We start from the raw sequence: 16,385 nt of genomic DNA on the forward strand, positions 1-16,385 counted from the left end.
GAACCTCAGATTCCTCAACTATGACAGAGGGTGATACAAGTACCTACCTCCCTCGAATTCTTTTGTGACAATGAAATGAGATAACTCGATGATATGAGGAAAGCATTCAGCACGAGGCCAGGCACACAAGTCTCCACGAATGTAAACTATTACAATCATTGTTCAGATCTCGTTACTGAGAAAGCTTTTGTGAGCAGAGAATAAATAAATCAAGACATAGACTGTGTCAGGGAACTCCCCAACTTAGTTAAAAATGTTTTGCTGCTTGGGGTTAGAGAGAAAGGTGAGGAATCAGAAATCTAAAATAGAATTTCCAATGCTTCCACCTTATTAGAAATCAAGATGTTTTTCTAATGGCCTCTACGTCTCCCTGAACGCCAGAATGTGGAGCAGAGCGCTGATGAAAAAACTTTTTTAATCTTTGCCTGCAAAACCCACCTACCTCTTGTGTCCTCTTGTTTTTGCTGGGATCTTAGTGCCATGGTCTTGGCTGTGAAATTACAGGCCCTCCTTCTGTTGCCTTAGTGCATTACATCACATTGAGTAGGTGACATGTTTTAATATTTCGTGAGCCAATGGATATTAGGGTATTAAAATACAATCTAGGGGGCAGCCGGGTGGCTCAGTTGGTTAGAGCACGTGCTCTTAACAACAAGGTTGCCAGTTCGACTCCCACATGGGATGGTGGGCTGCACCCCCCCAAACCTAGATTGAAAATGGCAACTGGACTTGGATCTGAGCTGCACCTTCCATAGCTAAGGCTGAAGGACAAAAACTTGACTTGGAGCTAATGGGTCCTGGAAAAAACATTGTTCCCTGAAAAAAAACACTGTTTCTCAGTAAAGTTAAAAAAAAAAAAAAAAGGATTTCAGAAAGCTACCAGTTTGTTTCCCCTGAGTTTTAAATCGGAATTGCAGTTGGGTTCTAGTGGGGTCTTCCCCTCGTTAAAGGAATCAGATACTCTTAACCAGAAGAAATCTCTAGCAAGGTATGGTTTTTTAAATGAAACCCAGCATTTGGATTTAGGGGATTTGCATGTGAGACCTGACAATCATCTGTAGTATACAGGCTCCGTGAGCTTCAATTTCTTCATCCCGAAAAAGTGATAATTATAAGGATAATCATCTCATAAGATTTCTGTGAAGATCAAATGAAATTTGTAAACTGCCAAGTATTATACAAAATGCTAGTTACTCATTAGGTTTTTTTAATTCCTGCTGGTGGAAAAAGCACAGACTACATGTCAAGAGTCCAGGTTCTGCTCCCTGCTCTCCCCCTTCCAGGACCTCAACCAAGTAACTTAATCTCTGAATGCCACAGTTTCGTCATCCAGGGAACTTTCTAGAGATTACGAATCCTTTCAGAGGAAACAAATTAGATCGGAAGAGGAAGACATGAAGAAAGCAGTCCTCTCCAAAGGGGAGGAGGAAGCAAGCCCTCATCCCACCTGGGCGATGAGGAGAAACACTTCTGAGACATGAAGGAAGAAAACTGGAAGCCACGAAGCATGGCCACTGATTTCTGGGACGTGGCCAGAGCGTCCAGGTCTGGTGGTAAATGGTAATCTGAGATAGGTGTGCAGTCAGCACTAACCTAGATGTCTCATGTTCCACACAACGAAACAAAACAAAACAAAACAAAACAGAACAAAACAGCACCACTACCCGAAGCCAATCCTTCATACATGCAGTCATTGTTCCATGACTAGCAGCACAGTCAGCTGTGACCTCCAACACTACAAAAGCAATTGACCCATCCTGCAGACACACACGTGCACAGTGGAAAAGCATGGAGTCAGGGAGGGTGTTAAGGTGGCCTCCCCGGAGTCAGGCAGAGCCAGCAGCCCTTCTGAGCATGCTCAGGGACTTGATGGGGGACCCTCAGGAACTGTGGGAGTGACTGGCTTCAAGACTCCTGCCACTGGAATCCCTTCCCACGGACCCACTTTATCCACAAGTCTTCCTGCCCCCACGTGTTGACAGACCCAAAGCCAAGTATTTTGCAAGATTCCTTGAAGACCTCAAATTAGCTCAAAAACAAGTAAGAGTCACAGGCGTCTCCAGGCCCCACAGGAGGGCTGAGGCCATGAGAAGCCCTGAGGTGAGAGGAAGAGGAGTGGGTTGAAGAGGAGGATCTCGGGGCCCCGGGAATAACTGCCACGTGGTGAATTCGTCCTCCAGGATGGACAGTGTGATAAGGTTGAAGTGGGAGAGTGGTGGATGCTTAGAATAGGCCTGAGGTCACCTGTTTTATTGATCATCTGGTCCATGCCAGGTGGCATGTGGCATCAGGTGGGGGAAAGCCCCTCTAAGGAGATTTCCATCCCCATCAATCAGGGGCTCCTTGGTTCCTTCTCCATGGCCAGAGGTGAAAACTCTGCCAAATTTCTCTGCAAACTGTTTATTCTCAACATATCAAAAAGTCTAGTTTGGTGTACACAGAGTCCAAGTTGACCGAAAAGACTGTCTCAGAGATCTGACAGGCAGAAATACCATGCCTTTTAAACTTTTACTTGTAGCTGTTTAACTGTTGGCAGTGCATATAAGCCCCTAAGCCTTGTTATCTCAGCTTTAACATGGAGATGGTCAGAGTACCATCCTCCTAGAGCTGTTGTGAGGAATAAAGGAGATAATGGAAACTGCAGCTCTTAGAACAGTGGCTGGCAGATAGGAAGGTCTCAGTAGATAATGGCTATTGCCCAAGTTCCCCTAGCAGTCTAGTAGCAGGACCTTGTAGCCCTGCGTGATGGGCAAGGAAAGGGGGAGTGATCCACTCATGGAACAGAAAAGTCCAAGGTAGGGCTGGCTTCAGGCATGGCTTGATCCAGGAACTCAAGTGATGCCACCAGGACCTGGTTTTTCTCTCTCCACCTCTTGGCCCCTCTTCCTCCAAGTTGGCTCCATTCTCAGACAGGATGCCCCCTCCCACAGAAGCAAGATGGCTTTAGCTGCTGCAGACCACACGTCATGTCAGAGTCAATGCAGTAGAAGAGGCCACCTGTCCACTCTTCCCAAAGCCACAGTAACAGTCTCACTTCACCTCATTGGCTCTGGCTGGGTCACAGCACCTTCCCTGAGCCAACCACTGAAGCCAAGAGACTGCTATGCGTAGATTGCCACAGGCTGACCCCTGGAATTGTACCAGGCCTGGGCCCAGGCTGTGAGGACACAGTCCAGCGATCACAGAGTTCTGGATCTTTCAGAGAATGAATTCCCCATTGCCATCCATTGTCACACCATTTCCCCCTCAGCATTCCCCTCAAAGCATCACCCTCCTACCGGCTCCTCACACGAGGACCACCTGAAACATGGCTCCGTCTGTGCACAGCTTATCTTAGGCTTCAAGCTCCCAGAGGTGAGGGCAAGACCCGTAACACTGGGACCCCTCTGATGAGAGTTCCTTGCACTGTGTTCACAGGTGACTGCTGGCTGCTGGCAGCCATCGCCTCCCTCACCTTGAATGAAGAAATCCTGGCTCGCGTCGTCCCCGTAAACCAGAGCTTCCAGGAAAACTATGCAGGGATCTTCCACTTCCAGGTAACTAAGTAGTTGGCACGAACTTTTCTTCAACAGGTCCTAGGGGCTTGGAGCAGGTCGTGGGGGCTAGATCCACTGGCTTGGCCCCATCAGACCTCAGAGTTTGCAGACGCCTATGACCAGTGCTGTTCTACGAAGGACACTGAGAGACAGCAGGAAGCTCCCTGGCCTGCCCCTGTGAGCGTGTCCAAGGGGGACCTCTTGGGACAAGCAAGGAGGAGGGTAGAACAGGGTGCTCAGTTTCCAAGTTTAAAAAAAAAAAGTATCTTTTGAGGCCTGAGACTAAATGTTAAGGAACTACTCACTCTCCTTTTGTGCTGGTAAATGAGAAATCGTATTTTTAAAAGCGTAAGGTGCAAGGCAGAATGCTGGAGAGGTGGGCGTGGGTTTGGAGGAAAGGACACACCTCTGTCCTTGGTTTCTCAGTGAGGGGTTTAGAAGCAGCATCTCCTCCCAGGAAGAGCTCGAAAGCTATGCCAAGCACTTCATGCTCAGCTGACCCTGGGCGCCCCCTCTTCCACCACAAATGGTTCTGTAGGGAAAAAAGGCAGGAGGAAGCCAGATACCGCTGAGGCTCAGGGTCCCCGTGCTGCCACTGCTCCTCCTCCAGCTTACCCCATGCCACCCCCTCCCCTCCCCTTGTCCCCCAGTTCTGGCAGTACGGAGAGTGGGTGGAGGTGGTCGTGGACGACAGGCTGCCCACCAAGGACGGGGAGCTGCTGTTCGTGCATTCGGCAGAGGGGAGTGAGTTCTGGAGCGCCCTGCTGGAGAAGGCGTATGCCAAGTAAGTGACCATGTGGACAGCCTGTCCCCAGCTGTCCTGGATGATTAAAACAAACAGGATCTAGCCAAGGATGACTTTGAGTAGATTTGTTCTGTAGAAGCTCTACTTTGGCCAAAATTGGGCTCTAAATTCAAGGAGAGAACACAGGCAGGGTGCCCGGCCTCATCACACACTGACAAATGACCAGTTTTGCCAGTTTTAACCAAATGCACAGGAACAAAGTCTGATACTGAGTGTGCTGGCCTTGAGAAGGACCTCTACTCTACTGCCTTGGCAGATCGTGTTACATTTTTGTCAGCTAAATACAGCAACGAGTTTTTGCCAGTGGGCAAAACCATCGATGGCTGGGGTATGAAGATTATGGAAATTTGCCCAGAATATATGGCATCTCTGGTTAGAAATTGCTTTCCGTTCTGCTCCCGGCTGTGTCCCATCTACCCAGCCCAGGGTCCAGTTGTCCAGCACTCAACACTGCCCATTCTCAATGGTAAGGCCCACGTCAGCCCCCCTCCTGAATGGCCTCATCCTGGCCATGCTGCCTGGGCTCCGTCCACTCAAGTGACTGGCTCTAAGGCATCAGGGATTTCTCTTCTTTACAGCCCCTGCCAGGGCAGAGGGCCAGCTATGAGAATCTGGGGCCTGAGAGGGGCTTCTAAGTCACATGCTCAAATAGTAGAGTTAGAGAAGCCACAGGACACTCACATGGGCAGTCAGGAGCAATACCACCCCACACTCTCCCACCCCCTTAGTGCCTACTGCTCAGGGCAACTGCTCTACTTATTGAATTGTTGTCTTTTTTTGAAGCTATAAATGCCAAATAGCTAATTGGTAGATCCCCCTTTTCCTATAACACTGTAAGAAGACTCCCTAAGGGAAGTTGGGCCAGATAATCACCTAGGGCCTTCCAACTCTCAGGTTCTGTGAGATTTTCAAAACCTTTACAAAGTGCCATAGAAATGGTAACTGTGGAATCATAACTTGCCCTCATGGGCACCCTGAGTTGGAGACAAAGGCAGGAAAATCTGAGTAGAGGGTACCTGGAGCATCTGACAAAGGAGGTATCGGGAAGGGGACACTGAGAGGCCATGTCAGCACCAGATGGCAGCAGCACCCCTTCCTCTCCTGCAGGGTCAATGGGTGCTATGAAGCTCTCTCCGGGGGCGCCACCACCGAGGGCTTTGAGGACTTCACCGGAGGCATCGCTGAGTGGTATGAGTTGAGGAAAGCCCCATCGAACCTGTTCAAGATCATCCAGAAGGCTCTGCAGAAAGGCTCTCTCCTGGGCTGCTCCATTGATGTAAGTCCAGCCTCCCTCCCTGACCCCACCTCTGGTCGTTCTAGCTTAAGTGAGCCTCCAGCAGTGCCCGAGGAGACCCACAGCCCTGACTTACAACATTAACCCATCCCTGTCCACCATACTGAGCATCACCTGGAACCCAGAAGTTGCTAGGCAACAACTAAAGGAGCGATGGTGCCTCCCGCCCCGTCCCTCTCCAGTCCACTTCCCACCCTCAGCCTCCTGTGAACCACGACCCTAGACCGCGGGATCCCTTAGAGTCCCCTGCCCTCTGCTGGTCCCAAGGGGAGGACTGCTGCAGGCACCTTCCTCCCATCTGCAAGATCTGTGCCTGGAACCCAGCAGCCTTCTGCTTCCCAGCTGCAGGGTTAATGGCCTGTGGGAAGACTTCAGAAGGCACGAAAGGAACCATGTCCTCATACTAGCCTTGCTGGCAAACCTCACCAAGGGAAGGGAGGTGGGCACAATGTCAGTCCTCAAGGAGCCTCCAGGCAAAGGCTGTGCCCACTCCTGAGCCCTGTCCTGTCCGGGACCTGGTCTCTGTCCGACTGAGAAAAGAATCCCTGTCTCTTAAGGACCAAATCTCCATCCAACTCCAGGCAACGATTTGCAAACTTTCTTCAGACCATGTTGAGGCAAAAGACCCTTTCTACTCACAGTCTATCTACCCATTTACCAAGACAACAAGAACAGCCTTCACCAGACTAGATGGGGAAAAGGAGTGACTTTGAGGAAATTTTAATAGAACAGGAGCAAATTCTGAACTCCATCTGGAAAAAGAATTGTCATTGTGTCAACAATGCAGCTGGGCTGGGGCAGACCATGGAGCATGGCAGGACTCCGTGCATCTGGGTGCTATCCGATGTCTGTCCTGAGCCCAGGCGCTCACTAGCCCTCTCCATGGTGTGCCCCATGCCCAACCTGCAGAACTCTGAATGCACCATGCATTCGTTCATCCAAGTGTGCATGTAGCTCCCAGAGGGTTGCATTTTGCCTTTGCTCTGGTTGTAAATGGCGGTTCAGCATCTGAACGCGGTAACAATAGTTCCTCCAGGCGCAGGAAAGCACTGCTCCGCGCCCTCCCCGAGGCCACACCCTCCCCGAGGCCACGCCCCCTCTCCCACGCCTGGCCCCTGCTTGCAGCTGTGCATCCTGGGCCCAGCTTGTAGGACGGGGTGTGACTGTGTGAGCGAAAAAGGGATGGGTGACGGGCAGGATGCTACCGCCCCGGCTGATTTACCCTTCTTTTCAGATCACCAGTGCTGCGGACTCAGAGGCTGTCACATTCCAGAAGCTGGTGAAGGGGCACGCATACTCGGTCACCGGAGCTGAGGAGGTAACACTCTGCATGGATTTTCAGAGGTCTCCCTACCACGATGGCCAAAAGCACGTTTTTGCCTGACTGCGCAGGGTGGGGCCCCCGCTTTGCCACAATTGTTTCTAAACAGACCTCACATTCCTGCAGCTCAAACACGACTCAATGGGCTGTCCCTTCCTGTCCCTTCCGGAGCCTCGGGCCTCCAGGTGCGCGCTGCCCTCTGGTGGTCGCAAGGTCCAGCTCCAGGTTTTAGAACTATCTTTTACTTTTCTGGACCAGCTAACAATAGAGAAACGATACTTTTCATCTGTACAGTGTTTTATACTCTTTAAGGTGCTTTCACATTTGATCTCATAAAAGCATTCATTCCCAAGTTACTGTTTAAATCTGCCTCTGCCTGTTGCCAGCTGTGTAGCCTGGGCAGCTTAAACTTTCTGCCCCTTAGTTCTCTCATTTGTAAGCTATATTATTAAGAAATAATAATATCCATTGTAAGGTCATTGTGATTCAATCAAGTTAATATATGTAAAGTACTCAGACTGTGCCAGACACATTGTATCTAAGTATGTAGATATACTTGCTGCTATTATTATTATAAATATTAATAAGCAGCCCAAGTTCACTGTTAATTACAAAACCCAGACTAGACCCCAAGTCTTCTAATATGCCCAGTCTTTCCCCTTTTTTTTTAAACCTTGAATTTTTGTTTTATTCTGCCCCACACACACATCTTTTTATTTTGAAAAAATTCAGGTCTATAGAAAAGTTGAAAGAATAGTATAGTAAACATACAAATGCTATTTGCCTAGATTCAACAATTGTTAACATTTTGCCACCTCTATTTTATGGCTCTTTGTGGGGATACTTTTTTTCTGAGCCGTTTGAAAGTAACCTGCAGATGTCACGACCCTTCTCTTCTCTTACATAATCCCGGTGCTCTCGGCAGGCCAAGAAAATAAACATTAATTCAATAACATCACCTAATATATATAGTCCATATTTATATTTTCCCAATTACCCCAAAATATTCTTTATATCGCCCCCTCCCCAGTCCAGGGTTCCATCCAGATTTGTGCCCTGCATTTACCTGTTATCCACCAGTGTTCTTTCAACAGGTGGTAAAGCTTCCCTGAACTCCTGTGACAAAAGTACATCCTATTACAGTCAAAGCAAGGTTCAGAGGTAGAGCGCCACCCCACGGAGTCTAGAATAAATGCATTTGTGCCTCAGGCTCATGACAGAAGTTGAAGAGCCTAAGTCCTCCATGGGTTGGGTCCTGGGAGCCGCCAAAGCTGGGCAGCAGCAGGGGTCTCCTTTTATGACCCTCCTCTTATAACATGGACTCATCAACCCCCTTGGCTCATGGAGAAGGCAGCTCTGGGCCCCAGAACCTCCAGGCCTGGCTTGAATTCAACACCTCTGTCCCTTCCTGCAGGTTGAAAGTAGAGGAAGTCTACAGAAACTGATCCGCATCCGGAATCCCTGGGGAGAGGTGGAGTGGACCGGGAAGTGGAATGACAAGTGAGGAGGACGCAGCCGGGGGACCTGGGGGTGGGGGGACCAGTGCATCCTGCTAGGAGGCTCCGGGAAATGAAGAGAGGGGAAAGCATGGTGTGCTGTGCTGAGGAAGAAGCCCTGAGTGCACAGGCCACACCAAGTGGGACCCATGGGGCAGGTGGCCCCGCTCAGACTCTCAACCAGCAGGTTCCAGCATCGGCGCCTTTTGACAAGGCCCATTCCTTCCATCCCCTCGTGGTTGATCCTTCCCAAGCTCTTGTTCAGTTCCAAGGACGTGACCTTTGTGCCTAAGACCCAAGAGAAGTCCCTCTGCCAATTTCTGGGGCTTCCTGGTAGCCCTGTTATACCCACGACTGGTTGGCGTAAACTCTCCCGTGAGCCCCCTCTTGGGGTCTTCTCCATCTCCTCTACCCCCCCAGCACCTACAGTTCTGCCGCCTTTTCCCTGGCCCACTCCCAGGCAGAGACATGGCGGAGACACCCCAGCCAGGGCAGCAGCAGAGGCCAAAAGGAGCAGCTCCCCACCAGATTTTCAGTTGTCTCTTAAAACAGCTGCCAGGCCCGTCTCCGTTTGGGCAGTGGTGCTCCATTTCTCCAATGGGCTGTGATTGTTCTGGACTCGTCCTGTCTTCCAGGATGGCACGTCCTCTCACCTTGCTCCCCTGTACCTCTTAGCCACACGCATGTGACTCCCCTCCCTTCCTGGGGTCTGGGCCCTCAGAGGCGAGAAAGCGTGTCCCTGACCCTCAGCTTTGGGTCAGGCTTTGGGAGGAGTCATCACCCTACATTAGTTTCTGATGCCTCGCCCATGACTTGGTTTTCCAGCTGCCCAAACTGGAACACTATCGACCCAGAGGTGAAAGAAAGGCTGACCAGACGGCACGAAGATGGAGAATTCTGGTAAGATTACTCAGGGAAAGAGGTGTCTGCCCGCCCCCACCCCCGTGATCTTTACTAGAACATTAGTGAGAGTATCGTGTCAAAAGCCCAGGGACAAGGGATCCGGGTTTTGTTGTTTTAAATTTACTGTTAAGACCCTGAACCAAAACCTGCTTAAACCTCTTCGATTTGTCCGCCTCCGCAATGGGGTTTAAGAGCTGAGCGGCTTCCCAGTGAAGGCGAAGAGGCATTCCTGGAGTCAGGCTCAAGAGGAAACAGGGAAAAGACGGGCCTTTCTCCCAACCAGTTGCTGGGGATTCATCCCAGCGCTCTAAGAAACAGGCCCCTTAGAGTGTGAGATGGACCCACGTGTGTGTGCGTCTGTGCTACTTGGTGACCACCTCCATCTGCAGACCACGGGCCATTTACCGAATGAGTGCCCGTATGTGTTCTCCTTTCATACTCAAGGCTCCCATTTTCACAGGTGACACTTCTGAGCTTCCAAGAGCTTTAAGTAACTTGCTCAAAGTCACCCAGCTGGAAGTGGCAGCGCCAGGACTGGACCTGTGCCTTCTGATTGTGACCTGGTGGCCATTTGGCCCCAAGGTGCTGTCTCCTGGCTGTTCTGCCCGGCCTTGGTCAAAGCTTATCAATGTGCCCTCTTGTAACCTGGACGCCCATGTCCCTGCTTTTGCCAGGATGTCTTTCAGTGACTTCCTGAGGCACTATTCCCGCCTGGAGATCTGCAACCTGACCCCAGACACCCTCACCAGTGAGACCTACAAGAAGTGGAAACTCACCAAGATGGATGGGAACTGGAGGCGGGGCTCCACCGCAGGAGGCTGCAGGAACTACCCGAGTAAGGCCACCAGAGGCCAAGGGCACCTCTCACCCTACCCTGATGTGCCACACGCCAGCCTGGCAGCCCAGAGGAGGCAGCTGCTACCCACTGGGACCCTCTGCCTCCCTTCTGCCCGAGTCTCCATCTCAACACCTTCTCCATTTTCTCATCCCCATCGCTCTGCACTCACCTGCCTCCCCTCCCCATGAAGCCAAGCCTGGCTATTCCTGTGATGTCCCCTCCGGGCCCCAGGTCCCCTGTACCTGTGGCCTTCCGCCCTGCCCACTGAGACAGTGCTCAGTCCCCTTCATGCCTGGGGGCTACTTTATCTACCCTGAGCCCAAGCTGCCCAGGCCTGCCAAGGAACCTCACCCACCGGGCCTGCATACCCAGGCCCTAGCTGTTGCCCAGCAACCCTCTGGCGCGCAGTTTACTCAGCAGATGTTGACGGGGCCCTGCTCAGGTGGGTGAGGACTTCTCTAGTCCATCCTCCATGGACTCCCCTGACTCTTCCGCCTGGATGGCCCAGTCCTCCCCTACCCTCTCCCCTGCAGAAATTATCTAATCATGATGACGTGCCAATTATGGAGTACACATTGGGTGCTAGGAACCGTGTATGTGGTTTATATATATTATTCCATGTAATTTTCACAACAAACTTCGGAGACAGGCACATTACTATCATCTCCATCTTTAAGATGAGGGGACTGAGGCTGGGTGAGGTGAAGTGACTTGCCCAAGGCCACAGAGCTTACTGGGATTTGAACCCAGGCTGTCTGACTGAAGTCAGTGTTTTAAGTACTATGGTGGCAGGTCATGGTCATATGTTGATTCTGTTGCCGATGAGGAAACTACAGCCCTGAGAGACATAAATGGGCCACAAAGCAAGTAGTCAGACTGGCACTAGCTGACCGGTACCTCTATCTCTGGTGTTTTTAATCCTTTATCTCAAGTATACAGCCGCCAAGTGGCATTTCTAGAGGTGCTGGGAAGCCCCTGTGCCCCCAACAAAACTATCTCTACCCGCTTGCTCAGGGACCACAAATTCTCTAAAAGAGCCAGATAATAAGTACTTTTAGCTTTGTGGGCCAGTCTCTATGGCAACTACTCAACTGTACTGCTGTAGTCTGAAGGCAGCCATACTTAAACGAATGGACATGACTGTGTTCCAATAAAACGTTACGTACAAAAACAATCCGCCAGCAGCCTGCAAAGCCGGAGTCTGCCAACCCCTGCACTAGATGCTGCCTTTGTTTACACAATCAGAGTTTTATTCCATTAGGTTAGGGAAGGCGATCGGCATAATTATCCTCAAACACGAATCAATCTCAAGTTCTTCCTGTAAATGGGTTTTGGAAGTGGGGAAGGCAGAGATACCAGGGGGTGGGCAAGGGGACAGGCCTGGGAGGACAAGGGACCCAGAATAAGGGGCTAAAATTGTGTGCAGGATGTTCCTGGCCTCTGGGTTCACTGAGGGGGAAAAAGGGGAGAGTCTCCCGGTCTCCTCAGCCAGGCCACTAGGCCCATCTCTGACCGCTGCATTAGAGCCCATGACGGGGCAGGTACCACAAGCAAGGCCACAGCTCTAACCACCCTGCTCCAGGGTGACAAAACGATCTCCAAGACAAGCCGGCCTGTGGGCAAGGGAGAGAGAACCGCACAAGTTTCTCATTTAAGTCCCTATGAGATTCAGACACAGGCAGGACATCCTCTCTCCACAGCCCACCATCGCCTGCTCCCACCCTGACGGGCTGCTAACTAGTCCCGCCTTGCCTCTGGTTCCTCTGCCCCAGGGTCTCCTGCCATCTCCCCCACCTTCACCCCTTCGTCCTCAGAGGCCAAGAGAGCTGCTCCTCCCCCGTGCCACCTGCTCAGGGCTGGGCTCCCGTGTCCTGGGTGACTGACCCCAGCCCCTCTCTGGCCACAGATACTTTCTGGATGAACCCTCAGTACCTGATCAAGCTGGACGAGGAGGACGAGGACCAGGAGGATGGGGAGAACGGCTGCACCTTCCTGGTCGGCCTCATCCAGAAGCACCGGCGACGCCAGAGGAAGATGGGCGAGGACATGCACACCATCGGCTTTGGCATCTACGAGGTGAGGGAGGGCCGCGGCCCCCGCCTTCCCGTCCTCTGCTCGTCTCAGTCCCTGCGAGGAAGGCCAACGCCAGAGGCAGCACTGGAGAGGGGACCCCGGACGGGGAGCTTGGCCAAGGAAAAGTAAAGCCACCAGGAGGTCCCTGCCGCTCTGTGTGTCACCAGGAGGGTCTAAGCCCTTGGCTGGGCCCTCATAGCCTGCTTCCTGGGAGTTCCACTCTTTCAAAGCCCTCATGTCCTTCCTCATGTCCCCCAGGTTGGCACTCTGGTTGGCCCACCAACCTCCCAAAACAGAGGTGACTTAAGCTGAGAACAAAGTATACTGGACCACACCAGGAAATACTGTGAGGGCAGGACCGAGCCAGCCGTCCAGCTGTCAGAGCTCAGCAAATTCACTGGCCGGGAAGGTAGAGAGCTCAGGACAGGGAAAAACAGTCTTTATGTACCCCCAGGGCTCTGCTGGCTAGAGCCCTGCTCCCCATAAACACGCTCACTGCCCTCATGACCTTCTTTCTTTCTGTATCACATTAAAGAAAAGCCCAGCTCAGCCGCAGTCAGACGGCAGTCATGTTACTGCCCCCTGTCCCCTCCGGGGCGAGGGCAGAGAGAACTGACCCAATGTGCTGGACCCCTGGACCCCAGCACAGAAAGAGCTTCTCACTGCCTTGGGTTTGTAGAGAGGAGAGGGGAGCAAGGAAGACGTCAGAGCAGCTGAAGTGGGGGTGATGGCTGGAACCCAGTGATGTGGCGGAACCAGCTCCCAAAAGCCAAATGTGCCCATCTCTTCCCAGCCCCATATCCGGTGCGGCCACGGTGGCAGCCTGAAAGTGGCTATGACGGGAGGGGTGTACATACACCATGGAAATTAGCAAATACTGTAAGTCAGGGCTCCCACCCTCCCCCGAGAGCCATTTCCCAGCACAGCACTGGCAGACGGCAGACATGGTGTCCGGGGACAAGACCCTCTGGGCTCACTCATCACTGGCAATGTGGCCGCCACCAGTGGAACCCTGACCCACCAGTTTACCCACCAAGCAACGGACGTGGGCAAACACCTCCAGTTCACAAAATGCACAGAACACCAAGCTCCTCAGACTCTGAAATAGCTGAGGACAAAATAGCCCCAAGGACAATGCAAACTGAATTGTGACACAGCCTCCCCCGGCCCACCCCATACCTCTTGGGCTTAGAGAGCCAGTCATGGGCTTTCACAGCTGGGAAGGACCTGGGTGATCGTTTGGTCCCATTTTAGAGACAGGGAAACTGAGGCCAGAAAAGGGAAGTGACTTGCCCATGGAAATACAGGCTGGATGTGGCCTACAAGCCTCGAACTGATGCCTGTTGGCTCCTAGCCCAGAGTGCGCCCGCCCGGCTGGGCTGCCTCCTCCGACCACACGGCCCTGCTTTCCTTGGTGGGAGGCAGGGAATGGGCTTTGCTGCACTGGCTAGGTGACCTTAGGCAAGTCCCTTCACAGCTCCGGTACTCACTTTTATGCTTTATAAATCAGGAATGGTGCTAAGCTCATCCATCTTGATGCCAGGTCATAAGATTTTTTTTTTTTAATGTGGGAATTGCTTTGAGTTCCTTGGAAAATAATGACTATGTTGATGCAGTTAATAGTACTGAGGCGACAGAGAAAGGGGAAAGCAAAGGAGACGAATCACAGTGATGGTATTTCTGTACGCAGCTTTCCCAGGACCGGAATTAAGCGTGTTCTCCTTTATCTTTGCAGGTTCCGCAGGAGGTACGTCTGGCATGCATCAGCCCGTCCCTGGGGCTCACCAACAAGTAAAAGGGTTAGACTGTCAGCTCAGGGGTTTTGTGAAGCAGGGGCAGGGGCTGGTGGCTGGGAAGGACGAGTCCAGGCCTCTCTGGGGACCTGCTCCAGTCCTAGATCCCGCTGGTGTGAGCTCGGGGCAAAGGATCTTGGGCCATCCCTGTGGGGCCCATTGTCTCCCCCGAGGCCCAGCAGAGACCATCGGTGGCTTCGTTCTGGGTGGACCCTCTGTAGTCTGGGAATGCAAGAGGCTCCTCATTGAGTCCTGTAGCACTCTGAAAACAAGCCTGAAGGGAAAAGGTAAACCCTGCAGACTGTTATAAGACAATGTGGCAGCACAGAAAGAGGCCTGGACCCAAGTCCCAGCTCTGCCATTTGCAGGCTGTGCGACCCTAGACACATGACGGGTCCGCTCTGGACTTAAGTTTCTCTTTCCGTAAAACTGGTCACCTTGCCGGAATGTTGTGGGGATGGATTGAATTAGCGAGAGCACGTAGTAGGCCTGCAGCGAACAGTGACTATCTGATGAGATGCATGGTAGCTGTGTGTGTCTTCAAAGGTCACGGTCACGCCAGTGGACACACAGGGCACCCTGACCCCCAGCAATCACTTCTGAAATAGCGAGGCAGTGAGGGTGGTGGCATTAGGGGCTGTGCAGACTGACCACACCTGGTCTAGAGGCTGGACCCCTTCCACGCCCTGTCTGCTTTTATCGGTGAATCATACACCACGTGGAACTGAGCCAGCTTCCTGCCGTGTGGACACTGAGCATCTCTGAGAGTCACTTAGAGGAGGGCTGAGGACCTCTGTGTGGGGGGCTGGCCTTTCTGTAGACAGAGCGGCTGAGTGTGGGACCCCCTGCTGCATGTGCCTCTGAGTTCCTCACTGGGCGTCTGTCGTTCACTGGGCATCCGTCGTTTCGGTAGAAAGTTTGCTTTTTATCTAAAATGATGCAGACATTGTTGCTGCCATCCTCGTCTCTCCATGAGTGAGAACAACACTGGTGAGGAGCCCGTTCCGCCCTCAACTCCCACGTGTGTCTGTTTATCCCTCAGTTCAGTGGGCAGACCAACATCCACCTCAGCAAAAACTTCTTCCTGACGCACAGAGCGCGGGAGCGCTCGGACACCTACATCAACCTACGGGAGGTGCTCAACCGCTTCAAGCTGCCGCCCGGGGAGTACATCCTCGTGCCTTCCACCTTTGAACCCAACAAGGATGGGGATTTCTGCGTCCGGGTCTTTTCCGAGAAGAAAGCTGACTACCAGTAAGTAGGTCTCTTTGCCCTTCCTCTCCCTCACCCCTTATTCCCATCGCTGGCCTGTTCCTGACCCACGCACAGCACTTGACTCTCTGAATGTCAGTTTCTTTTCCTGTGATACCTGCCTGCCTCGAAGCATTGGTGTGGGTGGGGGTTTGCTGTATTGAAGAACTTTTGTGTTACACGCAGGTAAGCAAAGGAAATAGCACTCAGGATACTTTGGGTTAGAAAGGGGTGGCAGTAGAGCAAATTGCAGAATCTAATTTCACCGAACAATCAAGTTGTTTTCATTTTAATGGCCAGTGTTAGATGAGCTATGAACCCAGTCCCCTCATTTGGAGAAGGCTAGGAAGGCTCAACCCCCTCAATTTCCCTGCTCTGCCCACCCTGACCCTCGAGGTGTCTGACTTCCTTGTCCCCGGATAGTAATCCTGATTCTAACTGTCAGCACCAAGAGGTCCCTTATCCTTTCTTCTGTGAGGCACAGCTGCTGCAGATAGGACTGCTGGTGGCCTGGCTTAAGACCCTAGAGGGCCTGAGGAAGAGCCTTCGAAGCTTAAGCCCTTACTGTGGAGCAGGAGGACCCAGCCCTACACCTAGGACAGTGCACGGGACAAACTGACCACTGCCCAGGCGCCAGCTGGAATTCACACACAGGCCCCCGTGCCACCTGCCTTCTTGATCCCCAAGCGGGACAAGCAGGCAGCGGTGGACGTCATGTGATTCTCGGTATGAAAGGTTTACGATGGCAAAGAGTGTTTCGAGTAGAGCGGAGGAAAGGCTCCTCGAGGCCCAGACGTGAATGAGTTGTCTAGAGTCCCAGCACCACACGACAGGCCAGGCTGCGCTAATGACCCAAAACTAGCAAACACACAAACATCTTTGACCCTCCAAGTTGTGGGGGCCATGGCTCTTCCTTGGATCATTTTTTTTTTTTAAAGACTTCTATTGGGGAATTGGGGGATGGGAACAGACAAGTTGCTGTCCTTTTATTCTTCAGTCTAGTTGTGGAGGACGTTGCTTCACTGGCCCAAGTTGGCACCATCATTGCGCTCTTCCCGGGTGAGGCAGATCAGTC

General features: G+C 52.1%; 1 protein-coding gene and 1 long non-coding RNA gene across 2 annotated transcripts in view; one reads left to right on the forward strand and one right to left on the reverse strand.

The window, feature by feature from the left end:
* The window catches only part of CAPN2 (calpain 2), a 53,323-nt gene that overhangs the window by 25,439 nt on the left and 11,499 nt on the right, over nucleotides 1-16,385 (forward strand). Inside the window, exons 2-11 of the mRNA XM_019639641.1 lie at nucleotides 3,418-3,536; nucleotides 4,187-4,320; nucleotides 5,449-5,617; nucleotides 6,870-6,953; nucleotides 8,371-8,456; nucleotides 9,278-9,352; nucleotides 10,030-10,190; nucleotides 12,100-12,269; nucleotides 14,002-14,013; nucleotides 15,102-15,313. Of these exons, the coding sequence (XP_019495186.1) occupies nucleotides 3,418-3,536; nucleotides 4,187-4,320; nucleotides 5,449-5,617; nucleotides 6,870-6,953; nucleotides 8,371-8,456; nucleotides 9,278-9,352; nucleotides 10,030-10,190; nucleotides 12,100-12,269; nucleotides 14,002-14,013; nucleotides 15,102-15,313 (1,222 nt within the window). The remainder of the gene's footprint in view (nucleotides 1-3,417; nucleotides 3,537-4,186; nucleotides 4,321-5,448; nucleotides 5,618-6,869; nucleotides 6,954-8,370; nucleotides 8,457-9,277; nucleotides 9,353-10,029; nucleotides 10,191-12,099; nucleotides 12,270-14,001; nucleotides 14,014-15,101; nucleotides 15,314-16,385) is intronic.
* The window catches only part of LOC109381195 (uncharacterized), a 31,124-nt gene that overhangs the window by 9,941 nt on the left and 4,798 nt on the right, over nucleotides 1-16,385 (reverse strand). The gene's annotated exons all lie outside the window — the stretch shown is intronic.

Source organism: Hipposideros armiger, unplaced genomic scaffold (assembly GCF_001890085.2).
Source record: "Hipposideros armiger isolate ML-2016 unplaced genomic scaffold, ASM189008v1 scaffold_45, whole genome shotgun sequence".
Classification (NCBI taxonomy): Eukaryota; Metazoa; Chordata; class Mammalia; order Chiroptera; family Hipposideridae; genus Hipposideros; species Hipposideros armiger.